At 38.4% G+C, this 24,321-nt stretch overlaps 1 protein-coding gene across 7 annotated transcripts in view; it reads right to left on the bottom strand.

Annotated features, from left to right (window-relative positions):
* Nucleotides 1–3,999: 3,999 nt before the first annotated feature.
* The window catches only part of hhip (hedgehog interacting protein), a 106,580-nt gene continuing 86,258 nt past the window's right edge, over nt 4,000–24,321 (bottom strand). For all 7 annotated transcript variants that reach the window (XM_062032307.1, XM_062032308.1, XM_062032309.1 and 4 more), the window contains 2 exons: nt 10,670–10,818; nt 4,000–7,598 (listed from right to left, as the gene is read on the bottom strand). In XM_062032307.1, the coding sequence (XP_061888291.1) occupies nt 7,402–7,598; nt 10,670–10,818 (346 nt within the window). In that variant the 3' untranslated portion in view covers nt 4,000–7,401. The remainder of the gene's footprint in view (nt 7,599–10,669; nt 10,819–24,321) is intronic.

Raw genomic sequence — 24,321 nt, 5'->3', positions numbered from 1 at the left:
AGGTTTATGAAGACGACTGCCTGAAGAAAACATGGTCATGCTCCTTCCCCCCCAGCGTGGGCGGGGAGCTAGCTTCTGCACTCGAGGATCGGACCACAAAGGACCCCGCCTTCGGCTGCCGCCCAGCTCACACAGCACCTGACTTCTATGGCTCCTCGTATGGGTGGGGAGCCATCGAGCCCCAGCTCCAGGCTTGGCTCCAAAAGGGGGCCTCGGTGACCCGCATCAGGGCAAGGAAACCTCGATCCTTGCTTTTGTCTCTTTATAGAAGTCTTAGAGTTGCTCTTTGTCTGGTCCCTCACCTGGGACCTGTTTGCCATGGGAGACCCTACCAGGTGTCAGAAGTGTTAGTGACAGTTTGGGGTTTTCTGTGTGTTTGTGTTTATTTCCTGTCAGGACTCTTATTTCAGTTAATAATAATAGATTTTATTTGTAAAAAGCACTTTACATGGAGTAAACAACCTCAAAATGCTACAGTGTATTAAAAAATATATATATATATATATAATAAAAAAATAAATAAAAATGAAAACTAGAACAGCCAAATAGCTAAAACTAGTATGCATATATCTAAAAAAAAAAGGCTTTTTAAAAAAGAAGGGTTTTTAAGCCTTTTTTTAAAAGCATCCACAGTCTGCGGTGCCCTCAGGTGGTCAGGGAGAGCGTTCCACAGACTGGGAGCGGCGGAGCAGGAAGCCCGGTCTCCCCTTGTTCGTAGCTTTGTCCTCGGCGGTTGGAGGTTAGCCTGTCCGGAGCGGAGGTGTCGTGTGGAGGATTTGGGGGTGAGCAGTTCTTTGAGGTAGAGGGGGGCATTTCCATGGAGGCACTGGTGGGTTAGTAGGGAGACTTTGTATTCAATCCTGAGTGGAACAGGAAGCCAGTGAAGGGATTTGAGAGTTGGTGTGATATGGTGATATTCCACTCACTACCTGCATGTCTCCCTAAGCGCTCGTTTCCCCTCACCTGTCCCTGATTGGCAGCCTGGCACACCTGGGTGCAGTTGCCAATCAGGCTGCCATTTATGCCTACCTCGCCCTCCAGTCAGGGCTCGATGATTGTTTCCTGTATCCTGGTTCCTGTTTCTTGCATGTTAAGTTAAAGTACCAATGATTGTCACACACACACACCTTGATCACCCCCTGGGAGGGGAGCAGTGCACTTACCAGTGGCACTCGTTCCTTTTGACAATAAAGCCACGATTTCCTGCGCTACGCCTGCCATCTCTGCATCTTGGGGTTCAAGACCAACAGCACCTGACACCCGAGACTCATGGGGACACGCAAACTGCTGCTGAGTTGCTTAATGACATCTTTATTAATAAGAGGACTTACAGTACACTTACCTCTCACAAGCTCTGCCACAGCGACAAAATCGACAAAAGTTCTTGCTTTGCTCGAAAAACCATCATCGTTTTAGGTTGCGTGAAAATCAGAGGAGACAAAATATTTCAGACATGCTATAAATTTTAATAGACATATTGATATTTCTGAAGAGAAAGAACATTATCCCCTAAGTTTTATTTACAATACAATGAATAAAAAAATGGTCACATACAGTACAATGACAGAGAACTTAAATAATGATCTTATTTGTGTAACTACTTAAATAATGAAAAATGGTTATTCTATTCACACCATGCCGTCTCAGCAGCTACAATGCAACCTTCACATTAAGTGCTAACAAAAAACACATATATACTTTCCATTTTACAGCATAATAATTCCATTTTTGACTCGTTCGGACCAGGTAGACTTGATTTATGTCAGCAAAACACGAGCGAGGGAACAACAAATACATCATAGAATTAAAAAAAACAAAATATCAAACTATAGCAAATAAAAACCATAATTCAATAGTGGATACAGTTTTAAAGAATGAAGTTTGTGATGTGAATCCTAATGATGGCTGTCTCACTAGAGGTGTCAAACTCATTTTCATCGTGGGCCACATCGCAGTCCTGGAAGTCCTTCATGATATTAATTAGTTCCTCCAGGACTTTGCAATGTTGCGATCGAACCAATTCATGCAAATTCAACCAAACCATGCAAATCTCGTAAATTCCTGACTATAAGCTGCACGTTTTTCCGACGCTTTGAACCTTGTGGCTTATAAAACGGTGGGCTAATTTATGGATTTTTCTTCGCTGATGGCCATAATGAAATAGTTTTCATTAGGGATGTCCGATAATGGCTTTTTGCCGATATCCGATATTCCGATATTGTCCAACTCTTTAATTACCGATACCGATATCAACCGATACCGATATATACAGTCGTGGAATTAACACATTATTATGCATAATTTGGACAACCAGGTATGGTGAAGATAAGGTCCTTTTTAAAACATTTTATAAAATAAAATAAGATAAATTAAAAACATTTTCTTGAATAAAAAAGAAAGTAAAACAATATAAAAACAGTTACATAGAAACTAGTAATTAATGAAAATGAGTAAAATTAACTGTTAAAGGTTAGTACTATTAGTGGACCAGCAGCACGCACAATCATGTGTGCTTACGGACTGTATCCCTTGCAGACTGTATTGATATATATTGATATATAATGTAGGAACCTGAATATTAATAACAGAAAGAAACAACCCTTTTGTGTGAATGAGTGTAAATACGGAAGGAAGGTTGTTTGGGTTGGTGAACTAATTGTAAGTATCTTGTGTTTTTTACGTTGATTTAATAAAAAAATAAAATAAAAAAAATAAAAAAACGATACCGATAAAAAAAAAAGAGATACCGATAATTTCCGATATTACATTTTAAAGCATTTATCGGCCGATAATATCGGCAGGCCAATATTATCGGACATATCTAGTTTTCATAATACATATGCAAAGACATTGAAATGGCGTTTTTATTGTTTGTGTTATGGCGCCATCTTTTGGACAAGTTCACTCACTGCAGGTGCTGCTGGGTCAACCCTAACAGCATTTCCTGGTGATTAAAGCTTTGAACCGGAAGTACAGGTGCCGTTCCAACTTCTAATGGAATGGATTCTTCATTCATCACTCATAGCAATGTTTGTAAGTTTTACAATATAACTACAACTGTTTATACTTAATAAAACGGCCCATGTGTGACGTCTGCAGGAGGGTTTTCATGCATGTCTGTACCTGCTATTGTAATGTAATGAAGCTGGCGTTGTTAGCATTAGCTAATATGCTAACACGTTTACAAATGGCATTCTGTTTGTATTGTTTCAGTTTCACAAATTCCCCAGTAAATTTACCAAAACGTCACCGTGGAGTTATTGAGCCGGTTTAGCTGAATGGTGAGTTAGCTTCTGCAGCTAGTGGGTCCATGACGATGACGTCTATTGTGTTTGATCAGCCGTTTTACTGCCGTGTTACAGACATCCTTTGGAAACAATTGAGGTTTTACAAAATATTTATGTGTAAATAACTAATTTAATCTGTGTCTCACATTCCAGTGCGGCTAATATTTGAAAACATATTTTTTTCTTTTAAAATGTATTCTGTTTTATCTAGTGTTTATCTAGTGCAGTGGTTCTTAACCTGGGTTCGATCGAACCCTAGGGGTTCAGTGAGTCGGCCTCAGGGGTTCGGCGGAGCCTCCGCCACGGAGGTAAAGACACATCCGACTTATTGTGTAAATAAAAACTTCTCCCTATCGGCGTATTATGGATACCCCCAAACAATGTTCCCTCTAATTTTCCATCGGATTTGCAGGTTGTTTGATTGATGGATTGAAACTTTTACTAGCGATTGCAAAGGAAGAGAATACATTATATGAAACAGTACAGTTTACACAGTACAATACATATTCTGTACAATTGACCACTAAATGGTAACACCCGAATACATTTTTTAACTTGTTTAAGTCAGGGTCCACGTTAATCAATTCATGGTAATGTGTGTAAGGTGTGTAATTTGTTGTGAGTTTATGCAGTGTGTTGGTTTTGTTCTTTGAACAAGGTGATGTTCATGCACGGTTCATTTTGTGCACCAGTAAAAAAAACATTCCTTGAATTTGGAAAAAACAACATTTTATTTTTCACTAAAGAAGGGTTCGGTGAATGCGCATACAAAACTGGTGGGGTTCGGTAACTCCAACAAGGTTAAGAACCACTGATCTAGTGTGTGTCATGATTTCATTTCTACTTTAATTTTTGATTATATATTCTAACTTTCTACTTTTATTAAAAATGTTTTCAATTTGTTATTTTTATACTTTGTAGCACTTTGAGATTTTAACAAATGTAAAGTGCGTTACAAATGTAATTAATCATCATTATTATTATTATTATTATTGGGTGAAGCTTACATGTCGGTGCACTCTATAGTCCGAAAAATACGTATGCACAGCCACGGCCCAGCAGCACTTAAACGCAACACAACCGTCTGTCAATCAAATGCTTTCCTGCATCACCGGGGGTAATTTTTCCGAAAATCTTTTGAAAATGCTGCAGCAAAATCAGGCATTTTAGGCCCCAACAATCACAAAAAAAACCCCTTTAAAATCCTGATTTTAACACAATTGCCTCCTCATTTCATCATTATCATTGTTTACCAACAAACTGATGGAAAATCTGGAATCAGAAGTCAAAATGACAAGCAGATCATTTAGTTCGGCTGGTGCAGAATTTAATTTGAAAAAGGGTTTTAATAGCGAAACAACCCCTTGGAATAGCGTGTTGTATCAAAAAATATCGATTTAAGTTACATATTTTTTCTATCCATCCATCCATCCATCTTCAACCGCTTATCCGGAATCGGGTCGCGGGGACAACAGCTCCAGCAGAGACCCCCAGACTTCCCTCTCCAGAGCAACATTTGCGACTTCCTCCTGGGGAATCCCGAAGCGTTCCCAGGCCAGAGAGGAGATGTAATCCCCCCATCTGGTCCTTGGCCTGCCGCGGGGCCTCCTCCCAGTGGGACGTGCAGTGGGACGTGCAACGAGGACCTCCCTAGGGAGACGCTCGTGAGGCATCCGCACGAGATGCCCGAACCACCTAAGCTGGCTCCTTTCCAAGCGAAGGAGCAGCGGCTCTACTCCGAGTCTCTCTCGGGTGACTGCACTTCTCACCCTATCTCTAAGGGAGATGCCAGCCACCCTTCTGAGGAAACTCATTTCGGCCGCTTGTATCCGCGATCTTATTCTTTCGGTCATTACCCACACTTCATGACCATAGGTGAGAGTAGGAATGTAGATAGCTCGGTAGACAGAGAGCTTTGCCTTCTGGCTCAGCTCCCGTTTCGTCACAACAGTGCGGCAGAGAGACTGCAATACTGCCCCAGCTGCTCCGATTCTCCGGCTGATTTCCTTCTCCATCTTTCCCTCACTCGTGAACAAGACTCCGAGATACTTAAACTCCTCCACCTGGGACAGAGTCCTGTCCCCTACCCGGACTGTACAAACCATCGGTTTCCTGCTGAGAACCATGGCCTCAGATTTGGAGATGCTGATCCTCATTAGGTATGTGGGCTTGTATTAAGCCTCAGGGAGTTGAACGCCCCTGCCTTACATAGTTCCGGGTCACCCTTGGGCAAGGTGTAGCACCCGAATGCCCCCCCGTCAGGGTTACGATACCCCCCATGAACTACACTAAAAGAGGATGCGTTACCCGGCCCGGAGGAAGCCCGGGGCCCTCCTCCGGAGCTAGGCCCGGAGGTAGGGCTCGTCAGCGAGCGCCTGGTGGCCGGGCTTGCCACGGAGCCCGGCCGGGCACAGCCCGAAGAAGCTACGTGGTCACACCATCTTCTCTGCCACGTGGGCCCACCACCCGCGGTCGGAACCAGTGGGGTCGGGTGCGCTGCCAAGTGGATGGCAGTGAAAGTGGAGGCTCCGGACGGACCAATTCGGGGCAGCAGAGGCTATTTTTTCTATCACAACTGAAATACATTACCGTATTTTTCGGACTATAAGTCGCAGTTTTTTTCATAGTTTGGCCGGGGGTGCGACTTATACTCAGGAGCGACTTATGTGTGAAATTAACACATTACCGTAAAATATCATTATTTAGCTCAATCACGTAAGAGACTAGACGTATAAGATTTCATGGGATTTAGCGATTAGGAGTGACAGATTGTTTGGTAAACGTATAGCATGTTCTATATGTTATAGTTATTTGAATGACTCTTACCATAATATGTTACGTTAACATACCAGGCACGTTCTCAGTTGGTTATTTATGCCTCATATAACGTACACTTATTCAGCCTGTTGTTCACTATTCTTTATTTATTTTAAATTGCCTTTCAAATGTCTATTCTTGGTGTTGGCTTTTATCAAATAAATTTCCCCCAAAAATGCGACTTATACTACAGTGCGACTTATATATGTTTTTTCCCTTCTTTATTATGCATTTTCGGCCGGTGCGACTTATACTCCGAAAAATACGGTAAATAAGAAAGATGAAATGCCTTGTTCACACACATTATTTCCAAGTTATCGGGGACCACATGAAATGATGTGACGGGCCAGATGTAGCCTGCGGGCCTTGAGTTTGACACCTGTGCATTAGACTGTAAAAGTGTTTTCTTTTTTTCCAAACATAACTCCAATAGACATGTCCGGTGAATTTCTGCCTTCAAAATCCACTCGCCACAGGTGAAGTCGTTTTTTGATGGGTCTCCAAACGCAGACGTGATTGTGGAAATGATGTCAACGTGTCGGGGGGAAGCGGACAAGAATAGAATAAGGAGCTGCATGTGTGTTAAGTACAAGAACATGAAAGGACACAAAAGCTTTAGTGTAAAACGGCTTTCTATAAACACCACTCTCTCCCATATATTATTACGCTTACAAAAATAAACCCTCCTCTATGATAACAATAATAATAATGCTATACTTTTTGTCTTTTTATTCTTTTGCAACGCTAAGTAGTACTTGGTAAGCTCTATTAGGAATATAAGTCCAGGCCGGGCTCCCCCTTCTTCCCTTTTGTGGTTTGGAGTTTCAGTGTGTGACGTGCCATGATGGGAAGCTTGTTCGGGGCGGAAGTGTGCAAAGGAGATGTGTCGGCGTGTGTTAAGTAACGCAGTACAGGGAGTCCATGCAGATCGTGTGAGTCTTCTGCATCCAACGGTCTGCAGCTGTGGATCAACTCGTGATGGCGACAAACGCCATGGTCTATTTAAGTCATTACCGTGTACAGACTCCAGGTTTGAGATAATGGCCGCTCCTTTGCGGTGTTTTTCTTTTTTGTCCAGAGCGCAGAAAGAGTCCAGAAATGTCAAATCACGTGACTCCAAAGAGTGTTCTGGTTCTGGAGCAGCTGAGTAGCTTTTTGAGGCCACTTTAAAGTCTGGTAATGTGGATGAAAGGCAGCTGTGTTTCTGCATTTGTGTGCGGGCCTAATTAGGGATACCTCGTTCGAGTCTGCTGGTGTTGCTAGGTAGATTTGTGTCTAGGTTTGAGAGTCGTCACCTCTATACGATGTAGCTGGTCAGGTCGAAGAGGTACGAGGTCATGTCGATGATGTGGTCCAGTATGCCGTCCTTCTCCTGGTCGTTGGGCATCCCACGCTCGCTCTTCTCGCACTGGGCGCCCGAGTACCCGCTCTTGCACAGGCACTTGTTGGGCTCCATGCACACGCCGCCATTGTGGCACACCGGTTCGCACTTGGCTGGAGGCGAAGACAAGACAAGGAAGTGGTGATGATGTGATTGTCTTAGAGAGTTTAAATCAGTGGTTCTTAACCTGGGTTCGATCGACCCCTAGGGGTTCGGTGAGTCGGGCTCAGGGGTTCGGCGGAGGTCAAGACACACCCGACTCATCGTGTAAATAAAAACTTCTCCCTATCGGCGTATTACGGATACGGCAACAGCAGAAGTCACACTGATTTGCAGGTGTGTAATTTGTTGTGAGTTAATGCACTGTGTTGGTTTTGTTGTTTGAACAAGGTGATGTTCATGCACGGTTCATTTTGTGCACCAGTAAAAAAACATGGTAACACTTTAGTATGGGGAACATATTCACCATTAAAGGCCTACTGAAAGCCACTACTAGCGACCACGCAGTCTGATAGTTAATATATCAATGATGAAATCTTAACATTGCAACACATGCCAATACGGCCGGGTTAACTTATAAAGTGACATTTTAAAATTCCCGCCACACTTCCGGTTGAAAAACTCCTTTGGATATGATTTATGCGCGTGACGTCACAAAAGCAACGGAAGTGGTTGGACCCCATCGGACCCGATAGAAAAGCCTCTTGTTTTCTTCGACAAAATTCCACAGTATTCTGGACATCTGTGTTGGTGAATCTTTTGCAATTTATTTAATGAACAATGGAGGCTGCAAAGAAGAACGTTGTAGGTGGGATCGATCGGTGTATTAGCGGCTAAGTACAATACTTACAGCAACACAACAAGGACTACTTACTACGCCTAGCCGATGCTTGCCGCCAAACCCACGGATGAAGTCCTTCGTCGCGCCGTTGATCGCTGGAACGCAGGTGAGCACGGCTGTTGATGGGAAGATGAGGGCTGGCTGGCGTAGGTGGAGCGCTAATGTTTTATCATAGTTCTGTGAGGTCCGGTTGCTAAGTTGCTAAATTAGCCTTAGCGTCGTTAGCAACAGCATTTTTAAGCCTTACCAGGCTGAGAATTTTTAACCGTGTAGTTACATGTACATGGTTTAATAGTATTGTTGGCCTTCTGTCTATCCTTCCAGTCAGGGGTTTATTTATTTTGTTTTTATCTTCATTTGAGAACGATGCTATCACGTTAGCTCAGTAGCTAAGTGTGTCACCGATGTATTGTCTTGGAGATAAAAGTCACTTTAAATGTCCATTTCGCGTGCTCGACTCTCATTTTCAAGAGGATATAGTATCCGAGGTGGTTTAAAATACAAATCCATGATCCACAATAGAAAAAGGAGAGAGTACATAGTTCTGTGAGGTCCGGTTGCTAAGTTGCTAAATTAGCCTTAGCGTCGTTAGCAACAGCATAGTTAAGCCTTACCAGGCTGAGAATTTTTAACCGTGTAGTTACATGTACATGGTTTAATAGTATTGTTGGTCTTCTGTCTACCCTTCCAGTCAGGGGTTTATTTATTTTGTTTCTATCTTCATTTGAGAACGATGCTATCACGTTAGCGCAGTAGCTAAGTGTGTCGCCGATGTATTGTCTTGGAGATAAAAGTCACTTTAAATGTCCATTTCGCGTGCTCGACTCTCATTTTCAAGAGGATATAGAAATATACAAATCCGTGATCCACAATAGAAAAAGGAGAGTGTGGAATCCAATGAGCCAGCTTGTACCTAAGTTACGGTCAGAGCGAAAAAAGATACGTCCATCACTGCCTCTCAAGTCCTTCACTGTAACGTTCCTCATCTACGAATCTTTCATCCTCGCTCAAATTAATGGGGTAATCGTCACTTTCTCGGTCCGAATCTCTCTCGCTCCATTGTAAACAACGGGGAATTGTGAGGAATACTAGCTCCTGTGACGTCACGCTACTTCCGGTACAGGCAAGGCTTTTTTTCATCAGCGAGCAAAAGTTGCGAACTTTATCGTCGATTTTCTCTACTAAATCCTTTCAGCAAAAATATGGCAATATCGCGAAATGATCAAGTATGACACATAGAATGGATCTGCTATTCCCGTTTAAATGAGAAAAAATCATTTCAGTAGGCCTTTAATTAGTTGCTTATTAACATGCAAATTAGTAACATATTGGCTCTTAACTAGTCATTATTAAGTACTTATTATTTGATGACTCATATTGAGTAAAACATGCTTGAAACTAGAATATCAACTGTTGCAAAGCTGTGTCATCAACACTCACAAGTATGAAACTACTTTTGTAAAGTAATAATTTCTTATTTCAAGCATGTAAAAAAAAAAAAATCATGACTTTGACACAATTGTGTCTCATATTAAAACAGATGACAGCCAAATGGACTTTGCTGTTTTAATTTCAATGAAACAATAGAAAATAGGTACCTATATGTGAATTAGTGAATTATTAGTAGTACAGTTGTTATTAGTGAGAATATACTTATTTTAAGGTATTTTTGGGTTCATTGAGGTTAGCTAATTTTACTTGTTTTGGAAAGTTTTGACAAGCCGAATTTTCTTGTTCTATTGGCAGATAATTTTGCTTAGTTCAAATAAAATACCCCTCATTTTTGTATATTTTTTTCCTTGTTTTTGAACACTGACTTTTTGCAGTGTATATAAGTGAGAAGCATGATTTATAATCTTGAATTAACTGTCACCAACTCAGTGGCGATTTAACAGCTCAGTATGTCAACATAGCAGCATATGCTAGTTAAGCTTTCTATGATTACGGCGTTGCCTAAAATAGTTTGTCTGCGTTAGCGCTTATAATACCAATGTTGCTATAAAATGGTTGATATTCAGGTCATGAGATGTAAATGAAGTATTGATGGCTGTTTTTTGGAGGGATTTATGGGCGGAATAGTATATTCCCCTTAACTGCATTTTAAGCCACCTCGTACTTGCCATATTTTACGAATGAGAATGCATAACAAAAAAAGGAAAACATATGTTCTTGTCTTACATAGGGATTGTGAATAACAGGCAACATTTCCAAAAAAAAGTGCAGTTCCCCTTTAAGCGCATTTAACCCCTTTTTAATACATAACACTTTTGTCCTGTAGGTCGTGGTAATGTCTGCTGATTTTTGTATAAAAATGTGTCAAAACAAGCCCCCAAAGACCCTCACCGATGCGGCAGAAAGGCCCCTCCCATCCGAGGCTGCAGCAGCACTTGCCGGTGGGAGTGCAATGTCCGTTCTTGCAGTGCCGGGAACAAGCTGTCATCAGCAGCTCTGGAGGCTCCACCTGACGCTGGCACTCCTTGGGGGCAAGGGCCCTGGAACAGTGAGAAGGGGGAGGAAAAGTACATTTGTGTGTAGAAAAGTGAGAGCAGAACATTTCCAATTTGCTTTTAGGAGAGTCAAAATATGCAAATATGGATTTGAAACATCCCAGCCCATTAAAATATTATCAAGGATATAAGGATTAATCTAGAAACTATTAATGTGTGTGTCAACATACGTAATAACATGTACCAGTGGATTTTCCCTCTGGTGGACTATTAAAGCTTAATCTTCTATGATAACTATACAGTACGTTGTAGTTGCCTGCGGGCAACCTTTAGAGTTTTCAGTCTGTTTCAGCCACAAAGCAACCAGATTCAGGTTTCCTGCAAATGTCTAGGGATAAAAATGTACCCCTACCCACAAAAAGCAAAGTATGGGGCAACTAATAAATACTTGACCCACACTGCAAAAACTGAAATCTAAATAAGATTAAATATCTCAAATAAGGGTGATATTTGCTTATTTTCTGTCTGATAATATAATTCCTCTCACTAAGCAGATTTTATGTTAGAGTGTTTTACTTGTTGTAAGTGTTTTGGTCCTAAATGATCTCAGTAAGATATTACAGCTTGTTGCTGAGATTTGATGAGCTATATTGAGTAAAACATGCTTGAAACTACAATATCAACTGTTGCAAAGCTGTGTCATCAACACTCACAAGTATAAAACTGCTCTTTTAAAGTAATCATTTCTTACTTCAAGCATGAAAAAAAAAATCATGACTTTGACACAATTGTGTCTCATAATTAAAACAGATGACAGCCAAATGGACTTTGCTGTTTTATTTTCAATGAAACAATAGAAAATAAGTACTCATATAGTAGTACAGTTGTTATTAGTGCGAAAATACTTATTTTAAGGTATTTTTGGGTTCATCAAGGTTAGCTAATTTGACTTGTTTTGGAAAGTCTTGACAAGCCACATTTTCTTGTTCTATTGGCAGATAATTTTGCTTAATTAAAATAAAATACCCCTAGTTTTTGTTTTGTTTTTTCTTGTTTTTGTACACTGACTTTTTGCAGTGCAACACATGCTGGCCCAACATGGTTATTCAATACATTCGCTTGGAGAGGTGTACAGATACCAATATTTTGGTATCTGTACCAAAATGTATTTCGATACTTTTCAAAATAAAGGGCACCACAAAAATGTCATTATTGGCTTTATTTTACCAGGAAATGGTATAATTCATTAGACATACGTTTCTTTTTGCAATCATTAAGATTAAAGATTAAAGATTAAAGTACCAATGATTGTCACACACACACTAGATGTGGTGAAATGTATCCTCTGCATTTGACCCATCCCCTTGGGGAGCAGTGGGCAGCAGCGGCGCCGCGCCCGGGAATCATTTTGGTGATTTAACCCCCAACGCCAACCCTTGATGCTGAGTGCCAAGCAGGGAGGTAATGGGTCCCATTTTTATAGTCTTTGGTATGATTAAGAACCAATTTTGGCTTTAAATAACATAGTTTACATACTAGACAACTTCTCTTTTAGTAGTAAGTAGGCAAAGGGGTTACAAAGGCTCCTAATTGGGCTGCTGACGTATGCAGTATCATATTGTGTCATTTCCCATTCTATTTTGTTGTCAAAGCTATGAGGGACAAACTGTAGAAATTAATGGATGGATTGATTTTTAAATCTACCTGTACATTTACTGTTAATCTCTGCTTACTTTCTGTTGTAACATGTTCTGCCGTGGCTCAATTGGTAGAGTGGCAGTACCAACCACTTAAGGGTTCCAGGTTCAATCCTCGTCACCGCCGTTGTGTCCTTGTGCAAGACACTTTACCCAACTGCTCCCAGTCCCACCCACACTGGTTTAAATGTAGTTTAAATATGTAGATAATGGGTTTCACCATGCAAAGCGCTTTGAGTCTCTAGAGAAAAGCACTATATAAATATAATTCGCTTAACTATCTACACTTCTTTTAAAATGTAATACACACGTATTCATCTGCACTGCAAAAACTGAAATCTAAGATTAAATATCTCAAATAACGATATTTGCTTATTTTCTGTCTGATAAGATAATTTTTCTTACTAAGCAGATTTTATGTTAGAGTGTTTTACTTGTTTTAAGGGTTTTGGTCCTAAGTGATCTCAGTAAGATATTACAGCTTGTTGCTGAGATTTGATGAGCTATATTGAGTAAAACATGCTTGAAACTAGAATATCAACTGTTGCAAAGCTGTGTCATCAACACTCACAAGTAGAGATGTCCGATAACAATATTATCGGCCGATATATGCGTTAAAATGTAATATCGGAAATTATCGGTATCGTTTTTTTTAATTATCGGTATCGGTTTTTTTTTTTTGTTTTTTTTTTATTAAATCAACATAAAAAACACAAGATACACTTACAATTAGTGCACCAACCCAAAAAACCTCCCTCCCCCCATTTACACTCATTCACACAAAAGGGTTGTTTCTTTCTGTTATTAATATTCTGGTTCCTACATTATATATCAATATATATCAATACAGTCTGCAAGGGATACAGTCCGTAAGCACACATGATTGTGCGTGCTGCTGGTCCACTAATAGTACTAACCTTTAACAGTTAATTTTACTCATTTTCATTAATTATTCATTACTAGTTTCTATGTAACTGTTTTTATATTGTTGTACTTTCTTTTTTATTCAAGAAAATGTTTTTAATTTATTTATCTTATTTTACTAATTTTTTTTAAAAGTACCTTATCTTCACCATACATGGTTGTCCAAATTAGGCATAATAATGTGTTAATTCCACGACTGCATATATCGGTTGATATCGGTATCGGTTGATATCGGTATCGGTAATTAAAGAGTTGGACAATATCGGAATATCGGATATCGGCAAAAAGCCATTATCGGACATCCCTACTCACAAGTATAAAACTACTTTTTTTAAAGTAATAATTTCTTATTTCAGCACTTTATAATTCTTTATAAAAAGAGTATTAAAACGCGGGGGCGGCTTCAGATGTAAACCAGCCCAACCACACATCCAACATCCCAGCAGCACATGGTCGAGAGCCTCGGGAATAAAAAATAAATAAAAGCGCAAGGACATGTTGTGATCATTCCGTATTAGGACAAAACACCCAGACACGCACATCAGCAAAATAATTATTCCATATCACGCGCTGGTGTCAATCTGGAAGTAATACGCCAAAGTGCATAATCAAGTTCAAATGTGAAGCAGTTGTCAGCGCCTGCTCGCCACACACGTTTGTCTGCGTGTGCAACATGAAGAAGAAAGAAAACACGGATTCATTGTTTTTAAAGGCTAATGAGACACCACCGGGTGGAAGGGGTCGGGCGGGGGCAATGCGAATGCCCAAGAATGGTAACTGGACTCCTGCGAACTGATGCTGGTATCAGGAGGCCAGGCTGGTGACGTCAGTGTGTGAGAGCGTATGAATTGTGGTCAGTAATGTTCGCAAGAAGAGGCGTCATCAATCACGTCTGGGGGTAGGGGCAGAGCAAACGGTCACTCTGCAGCAGTCGAAACTAAACGTCCAGAAAGGATTTAGGACCTTACGACCAGAGAGATCCTGTTGTAGATTACAGCTGGCGCCAGCGTTTATTTTAATTTACCTAAAGCACTTGAAAAAAAAATCACCAAAGTATTTCGGTAGACGGTCTCTTGCTCTTGGATGGAATGTGAAATTTGGTGTGCTAACAATTTATCTGACAAGAAAGGCTCTGAAAGATGAACTAAGGGCAGTGATAAAACAAAGACTTGGGATAAAATATCAATATGTTGGATTGTTGTTCCCAGTGGTACAGTTTCAACATAGCTATGTTCTATTACCCTCCATGTACTGTCAACACTGTGTAACGACCATTGCAAACTTTTATATTGCATCGTTAGTTCAAACGATTTAATGACTGCTGTGCTACTTGTTACTCCGTTCATTTTGTTTTGACAAAGAGCGTAGTCATAACACCATCAAGCATAGGGTGGCTCGTCATGATTTATTTTTACAAATACTTCTCGACTTGGTTCATAAAAGTTAGTCACTGTTTTGATGTGATAAATGACAATCACTCAGTCCGCCCACCCCTGTTTGCACTCAAGAGCTCTGGCTTAGCTGTCAGCATTGCGTTCTAGTATCCTCCGACAGTGTGTAGTGTAGCGTGTGTAGCTATTCATATCCCTGTAGTCCTCCAGTGATAATGATATGTTAAATGCAACAAAATGCAACACGGAACGACACAGGAAGTCCTTCATTCTGACAGCCATCAGACTGTATAATGCATATGTTCCTTTTGACTGTACATGTACTGTAAATGTATAACGTATTTATATTATTCACATGTGAATAATGCTGTATTATAGACTGTATTTATATTATTCATATGTGAATAATGCTTTATAATAGACTATAGTATTCACATGTGAATATAGCTGTATAATAGACTGTATTTATATTATTCACATGTGAATAATGCTGTATAATAGACTGTATTTATATTATTCACATGTGAATAATGCTGTATAATAGACTGTATTTATATTATTCACATGTGAATAATGCTGTATAATAGACTGGATTTATATTATTCACATGTGAATAATGCTGTATAATAGACTGTATTTATATTATTCACATGTGAGTAATGCTGTATAATAGACTGGATTTATATTATTCACATGTGAATAATGCTGTATAATAGACTGTATTTATATTATTCGCATGGGAATAATGCTGTATAATAGACTGTATTTATATTCACATGTGAATAATGCTGTATAATAGACTGTATTTATATTATTCACATGTGAATAATGCTGTATAATAGACTGTATTTATATTATTCACATGTGAATAATGCTGTATGATAGACTGTATTTATGTTATTCACATGTGAATAATGCTGTATAATAGACTGTATTTATATTATTCACATGTGAATAATGCTGTATGATAGACTGTATTTATGTTATTCACATGTGAATAATGCTGTATAATAGACTGTATTTATATTATTCACATGTGAATAATGCTGTATAATAGACTGTATTTATATTATTCGCATGTGAATAATGCTGTATAATAGACTGTATTTATATTATTCGCATGTGAATAATGCTGTATAATAGACTGTATTTATATTATTCGCATGTGAATAATGCTGTATAATAGACTGTATTTATATTATTCACATGTGAATAATGCTGTATAATAGACTGTATTTATATTATTCACATGTGAATAATGCTGTATAATAGACTGTATTTATATTATTCACATGTGAATAATGCTGTATAATAGACTATTTATATTATTCACATGTGAATAATGCTGTATAATAGACTGTATTTATATTATTCACATGTAAAAAATACCTAAGTGTTTATTGTCCATTGTGAGCGAACTGTGGTGCTGAATTTCCCCCAGGGATCAATAAAGTACTTTCTATTCTATTCTATTTTATTCTATTAAAGAAACTGTTTATTTCCAGCCATGAAGGCGAGAATTTGTGGTTTAGAAGCTGCACTGTGGAGGGACATTAATGGCTAGCTCACTATCGAGGATGCTACTTGCGTTGAGGACGCCATAGTTTGCGTGTTGCTGTCAGATGTGCGGGACACAGCTAGAATGTGTCACCATCATACATTATCACAATAGTATTAAAAGGTATATCGTCTGCCAAATTTGTCTCACTTACAGAGTTTCCCCCAGTTTGCCAAGGAACCTGTGGTGGTGTGGCTCAAGGCGTGGTCATCAAGGCATCATCGTATAATTTGCATAATCTGCTAGGATGCATATATTTTTGTTTAAAAATGATTTTAAAAATGTATACATACATTAATAACATACATGTGTTTTTATTCATTAATATTAAAATATATATATATATATATATATATATATATATATATATATATATATATATATATATATATATATATATATATATATATATATATATATATATATATATATATAGGGATGATACTCGAAACCGGTTTTTCCGGTTGTTCGATAAGAAAAGAACCGAGTCCTCGGACTCGAATCCATTTTTGAGAACCGGTACCCGTTATCGAGACCACTATAGTAAAGAAAAAGAGTTGGTTCTTTATTCGAATCCCTCGGAACGACTCCCGTCCTGACCAGAAATGCCCCGTGGGACATCACAAGAAATGACGTCACGTAGCTCAGTCATTAGGCGCAGATACCGAAAGTAGGAAAAACAATGAACATAAATAACAAGGTGTAATAAAGTTCAAAACAAAAGGTATAATCCAATGAATAACTTTACTGAGAGATTTGAGCAGGGTACAAACACATGACCAACACTTTTACGACCAACCGGAAACATAGCAACCAGGCTAGCAACGCACCTCCTTTACGGCAGCTGTCGCAACCTTCTTAAAACAACCGCAGCACATACATATATATACAACACATCTCCCTTTTTTAACTTTTGTTTTTCTTTCCTTGTAAACAAAACAAAATCACACTGTATATGTGTTGTCTGTCTAATTATAAATAATGCAGACGAGGCGTGTTGGCTGAGTTCTTGACGTTTACTTTCACAGCGTGCTCATAACCTCATTCTTACGTGACGACATGCAACAACACTTTTCGGGGCTACCGCGCATGCTCGTCACTCCCGTTGCATGCTGGGTAGTGTAGTTGTTATATTCCTAGCCTAGCTCATAACATCACATCTTTCCCCCTATAAAGAAATAATGTTAACTCAATAAAGTGTATTTCTTCTTTTAGCTTTAACTTTTCATTTTTTAGCATTGTAACCACATTTGCAAACAACTTTTCTCTTCATAGAATTTTCTTTCAATAAAGAAATAAAGTGCAAAAATGTCAAAGCATCATAACAAACAGTTATGTCAAATAGCAGCAGAAGTGCACTTTTTGGAGAGCTGTATTATTTCCAGTTTTGTGCCCAAGGGACTGATTTTATTTAACACTATATTATTATTTATACACCTATAGTGATCACAGAGACAGGTTGTTTTTGTGTTACTGTATATATTTGTTTTTCTGAAAAATCCCACTTAATATACTTTGGGTAACAACAGTCAATATGTATTTATTTTATATTTTTTTTAGGGGGGTAACAGTCAATATTTATTTATTTATTAGATTAAATTGTTTTCTTATATAATAAAAGTGAGCTTTTGTTAAACCAAATATTGTGTGTTTTTTTCCACATACAACAACCTATCTGGACTCGATAAGAGAATCGATAAGGAATCGGTTCGATAAGAGGATTCGATAATAGGCTCGAACTCGATAATTTCTTATCAAACATCATCCCTATATATATATATATATATATATATATATATATATATATATATATATATATATATATATATATATATATATATATATATATATATATTATATTCTATGGTTTTGCTCTATTTTTCAATTGTTGCTGCTTATTGTACAATGTACTTTGTTGAAAATGTTTCAAGTTTCTAGTGACTTTTCTTTATGAAAAACGCCTAGCCACAAATCTAGCATCTTTTTCTGGTGTTATTGAAGACTATACTTGTGTTTAGAAACTATGTCCATCGCTCTATGTGCTCGACAAACAGCGAGCCTTTACTGTCCCAAAACGTTCACTGTCGTCAGACTTTCTTCGCTCTGCTGCGAGCCTTCTCTCCTTAACAGCCGTCACGTCCTCTTAATATTTGCCCATTTTGTAGATAGCTTTCCGCGGGTATATATCGGCTATATTAAAGTACATCAACAACGCAGACATGCTGCATAGGATCCAGACAACCCTGTGCAAATTTCTTACATCATCATAACAATCAAATTTGGCAATGCTGTTCTGGTGATCAAAGTATTGTTTCGGCGGCCGAATTTTCGGTGCTTTACAAGTAGAGATGTCCGATAATATCGGACTGCCGATATTATCGGCCAATAAATGCTTTAAAATGTAATATCGGAAATTATCGGTATCGGTTTAAAAAAGTAAAATTTATGACTTTTTAAAAACGCCGCTTTACGGAGTGGTACACGGACGTAGAGAGAAGTACAGAGCGCCATAAACCTTAAAGGCACTGCCTTTGCGTGCCGGCCCAATCACATAATATCTACGGCTTTTCACACACACAAGTGAATGCAAGGCATACTTGGTCAACAGCCACTGAGGGTGGCCGTATAAACAACTTTAACACTGTTACAAATATGCGCCACACTGTGAACCCACACCAAACAAGAATGACAAACACATTTCGGGAGAACATCCGCACCGTAACACAACATAAACAGGACAGAACAAATACCCAGAACCCCTTGCAGCACTAACTCTTCCGGGACGCTACAATATACACCCCCCGCTACACCCTACCCCAAACCCCGCCCCCCTCAACCTCCTCATGCTTTCTCAGGGAGAGCATGTCCCAAATTCCAAGCAGTTGTTATGAGGCATGTTAAAAAAAATAATGCACTTTGTGACTTCAATAATAAATATGGCAGTGCCATGTTGGCATTTTTTTTCCATAACTTGAGTTGATTTATTTTGGAAAACCTTGTTACATTGTTTAATGCATCCAGCGGGGCATCACAACAAAATTAGGCATAATAATGTGTTAATGCCACGACTGTATATATCGGTATTGGTTGATATCGGAATCGGTAATTAAGAGTTGGACAATATCGGAATATCGGAAAAAAAGCCATTATCGGACATCTCTATTTACAAGCCAATAGTGCGCAAATAATAGGCTATATACTGTATATCAATTCACACTGTGATCACCTATTTGTGTGAAGTTTTTGTTTGTGCGTTGATGTTCATTTTCTCATGTATGTGAACACACCATGCCTGAAGTGAAGGGAGAATGAGAAAGTGTTATTGTGTGTCTGCACGGAGACAGACGAGAATACGCGTTGGGATTGGGCCGGTTATTAGCAGAAGATTTGGTAATAAAAGTTCAAAAGAATGGCGGATATTTTGTGACTTCTTTTGGAGGCTACCAAGGATTATATTACTTTAATCTCTTTTCACATAGGGGGACGGCGTGGCTTGGTTGGTAGAGCGGGCGTGCCAGCAACCTGAGGGTTGCCATGGACTCCCTGGTCGCATGGCAGCTCCCGCCATCAGTGTGGATGTTTGTGTGAATGTGGAAATAGCGTCAAAGCACGTACCTTGAAAGTAGAAAAGCGCTATACAAGTATAACCCTTTATTAATTACATTAAGGAGAAACCCTGACTTATGTTGTGTAAATTGTGCAACCCTACTGATAATTAAAATATGCAATTTTTGAACCAGTTGGCTAAATTTGCAAGAAATATTTGAATAGTGAGGACTTACTTTGTCGCTTCTATCAGTTTGTGTTCTGAAGCACCATGCAGCTTTAAAATGTGTTCAAATGAACACACAATGTGAAAAGCTACATTTTAGAACCGGGGGAGATGTATTCGACTTAATCAACATCATTGAGGATTCAAATACGTCAAAGTTATGTGCCATATGTTGAAATGGCTTTTCGCAACAACACAACAGCACAACTGCACTGCAAGAGCACTTCAAAAGGCAGCATCAACTACTATTCTCCAGTGAAACGGATTTATAAGTAATTTATATCAGAATCGCGATTGAACAACAGGCATTTAAAGTTTGTGCGTAAAAGAACATCTTAAGTGTATTTTGAGGAATTCCTCCGTAAAATTTATTGCAACACTACACAAAAAAATGTTTAAATACAAAAGAAAATGGAAAAACAAACAAAAGTAAATTAAAAACACAGATTAATCGAAAAAAGGAAAATAATTGATTCAAGAAATATTTCTTTGGTGCAGCCCGACTACATTTACAACTATAAATCTTTCCAGTAACTCGTCATTTGTGCTGTTTTTCTTAAATCTTATTTTTTTCCCTGAATTGAACATATATTCCAGGGGTATTCAATTACATTTGAGTAAGGTCCGTATTGCTTTAAATTACTTCAAAACAGACTAGCCCACATGAATATCATATGTAATGAACGTCTCCCTACAGCTTAAATAGTATTTATTTTAACACAATGAACTTGGCACCTACATTGAAAACTGGAACAAATGTCTTATCAGTAATAAAAATGCATCTTACAAATTGTGGTTGCAAAATAAAAAAGGCAAAAGCTGTGCGTTGTCTGTTGCATTGGTACACTCATCCATGGCTCAGCATACACATGCAACAAAATGAATTGCTTTGTCAAGCTGCAACAACAATACATATTCTGTTAAAGTTTCTGATTTTCTTGTTATTGTGATTGCTGACATTGGGATTTGTTTGATTTTGTCACACAATTCTTCAAGCAACGTTTCAGCAGAAGCATTCAAAAGCTCTCTTTCACAATTCTCACATCACTGAAAGATATGTTATGCTTCCAAATCTGTACGATTCTGAGTGAACACTCATTTGTACATTGCCGTCTCAAAAAGTTTGTGTCAGTTCTCATAATGGAACTTCACGTTCACATTTTTGATAAATGCTACAATTTACCAGCATATGAGACACAGCGGTTTAAAACTAGATACTGGAGGAATAGGCACACTGTATATTGATCCGTCCGTTCCTGTGTAAATGTTTGGTTTTCGGCATCAACATTTCTTACTTTTGAGCAAGCCCCGGTCCTCTCATTCACTTACCATTGACTTATTCGTAGATAAACAAACGACTTCATTGGCTCATTTTGAGTGACATCACTGACATCACACCCTTACATAACCGTAATAACTGAAGTGATTGCGCCTACAATTAGAGATGTCGAATAATATCGGTCTGCCGATATTATCGGCCGATAAATGCGTTAAAATGTAATATCGGAAATTATCGGTATCGGTTTTTTATTATCAGTATCGGGTTTTTTTATTTTTTTATTTTAATTTTTTTTTAAATTAAATTCACATAAAAAACACAAGATACACTTACAATTAGTGCACCAACCCAAAAAACCTCCCTCCCCCATTTACACTCATTCACACAAAAGGGTTGTTTCCTTCTGTTATTAATATTCTGGTTCCTACATTATATATCAATATATCAATACAGTCTGCAAGGGATACAGTCCGTAAGCACACATGATTGTGCGTGCTGCTGGTCCACTAATAATACTAACCTTTAACAGTTAATTTTACAAATTTTCATTCATTACTAGTTTCTATGTAACTGTTTTTATATTGTTTTACTTTCTTTTTTATTCAAGAAAATGTTTTTAATTTATTTATCTTATTTTATTTGATTCATTTTTTTAAAAAGTACCTTATCTTCACCATACCTGGTTGTCCAAATTAGGCATGATAATGTGTTAATTCCACGACTGTATATATCGGTTGATATCGGTATCGGTTGATATCGGTATCGGTAATTAAAGAGTTGGACAATATCGGCATATCGGATATCGGCAAAAAGCCATTATCGGACATCCCTACCTACAATCTTTGCGAGCATTAATATTATTATATTATATTTTTCATTGACTTTAATTGGTCATTGGTCCGGAAATGGCAGGCTTGTGGTTTGGATGCCACGGTTTGGATGATATTAACTATCAAACAATTATTATTACGGATGCCACAATAAACGGTTTATCGATGAACCCCGATTATAGTGCAGTTTCAAAACATTATCGCATGAACGGTGTTTACCTTTATATTACGACTAGTGTTTACAAGTCCGATGGGTAATCAAACGTTGTTAGCCAATAGCACAACAAACGGCAGAGTAACGTGTTACTATGCAGCATCATTTATTATCCTGCATTAGGGATGATGTTTGATAAGGAATTATGGAGTTGGAGCCTATTATCGAATCCTCTTATCGAACCGATTCCTTATCGATTCTCTTATCGAGTCCAGATAGGTTGTTGTATATGGAAAAAAACACACAATATTTGGTTTAACAAAAGCTCACTTTTATTATATAATAAAAAAATAAAATCTAATAAATAAATAAATATTGACTGTTACCCACCTAAAAAAGTAAAATGAAATAAATACATATTGACTGTTGTTACCCAAAGTATATTAAGTGGGATTTTTCAGAGAAACAAATATATACAGTAAGACATAAACAACCTGTCTCTGTGATCACTATAGGTGTATAAATAATAATATAGTGTTAAATAAAATCAGTCCCTTGGGCACAAAACTGAAAATAATACAGCTCTCCAAAAAGTGCACTTCTGCTGCTATTTGACATAACTGTTTGTTATGATGCTTTGACATTTTTGCACTTTATTTCTTTATTGAAAGAAAATTCTATGAAGAGAAAAGTTGTTTGCAAATGTGGTTACAATGCTACAAAATGAAAAGTTAAAGCTAAAAAAAGAAATACACTTAATTGAGTTAACATTATTTCTTTATAGGGGGAAAGATGTTATGAGCTAGATAATATAACAACTACACTACCCAGCATGCAACGGGAGTGACGAGCATGCGCGGTAGCCCCGAAAAGTGTTGCATGTTGCCACGCTGTGAAAGTAAACATCAAGAACTCAGCCAACACGCCTCGTCTGCATTATTTATAATTAGACAGACAACACATATACTGTGTTATTTTGTTTTGTTTACAAGGAAAGAAAAACAAAAGTTAAAAAAGGGAGATGTGTTGTATATATATGTATGTGCTGCGGTTGCTTTAAGAACGTTGCGACAGCTGCCGTAAAGGAGGTGCGTTGCTAGCCTGGTTGCTATGTTTCCGGTTGGTCGTAAAAGTGTTCGCCATGTGTTTTACTCTGCTAAAATCTCTCAGTAAAGTTATTCGATGGATTATAGCTTTTGTTTTGAACTTTATTACACCTTGGAGCGCTTTTTCCCGTCCATTGTTTTCCTGCTTTCCCTATCTGCGCCTAATGCTACGTGACGTCATTTCTTGTGATGTCCCACGGAGCATTTCTGGTCGGGACGGGATTCGAATAAAGAATCAACTCTTTTCCTTTACTATAGTGGTCTCGATAACGGGTACAGGTTCTCAAAAAGGGATTCGAGTCCGAGGACTCGGTTCTTTTCTTATCAAACAACCGGGAAAACCGGTTTCGAGTATCATCCCTATCCTGCATCAGAGAAAGGTAGAAAGAAAAAAAAAGACTGTAATTGAGATTGTTTTGCGCCTACACATCAATTTGAACAATATCGTGATAAGATTGATAACCGTGGTAATTTTGGTCACAATAACCACTGTATGGGCTGTTCATTTTGTCTTTAATTGTTAAGGAGATATAATGGGAGGTGTATTGTGATATGAAAACACAATGCTTGACATGCAAGAAGACTGTCTCCATATGTATCTGCGATATTGTGGATGCATTATCGCATAATTGCGTTGACAAATCGCTGCACTAATACTGTACACCGTGTGGCCAATTGTTACAATAAGACAAAACTGCACTCTTAAAATTTGCTTTCAGTTTTGGAGGATGGAGGGTGGAGGCGGAGTAGATTCCCATGCTCCCATCAGCACCCAACTCCAGACTCCGTCCCTCAGACTGGCTTTTGTCGTAGCAGTAGTTTTTAAAAGAGGGGAAG

Source organism: Entelurus aequoreus, linkage group LG22 (assembly GCF_033978785.1).
Source record: "Entelurus aequoreus isolate RoL-2023_Sb linkage group LG22, RoL_Eaeq_v1.1, whole genome shotgun sequence".
Classification (NCBI taxonomy): Eukaryota; Metazoa; Chordata; class Actinopteri; order Syngnathiformes; family Syngnathidae; genus Entelurus; species Entelurus aequoreus.
This window is presented reverse-complemented; position numbering and strand designations above follow the sequence as displayed.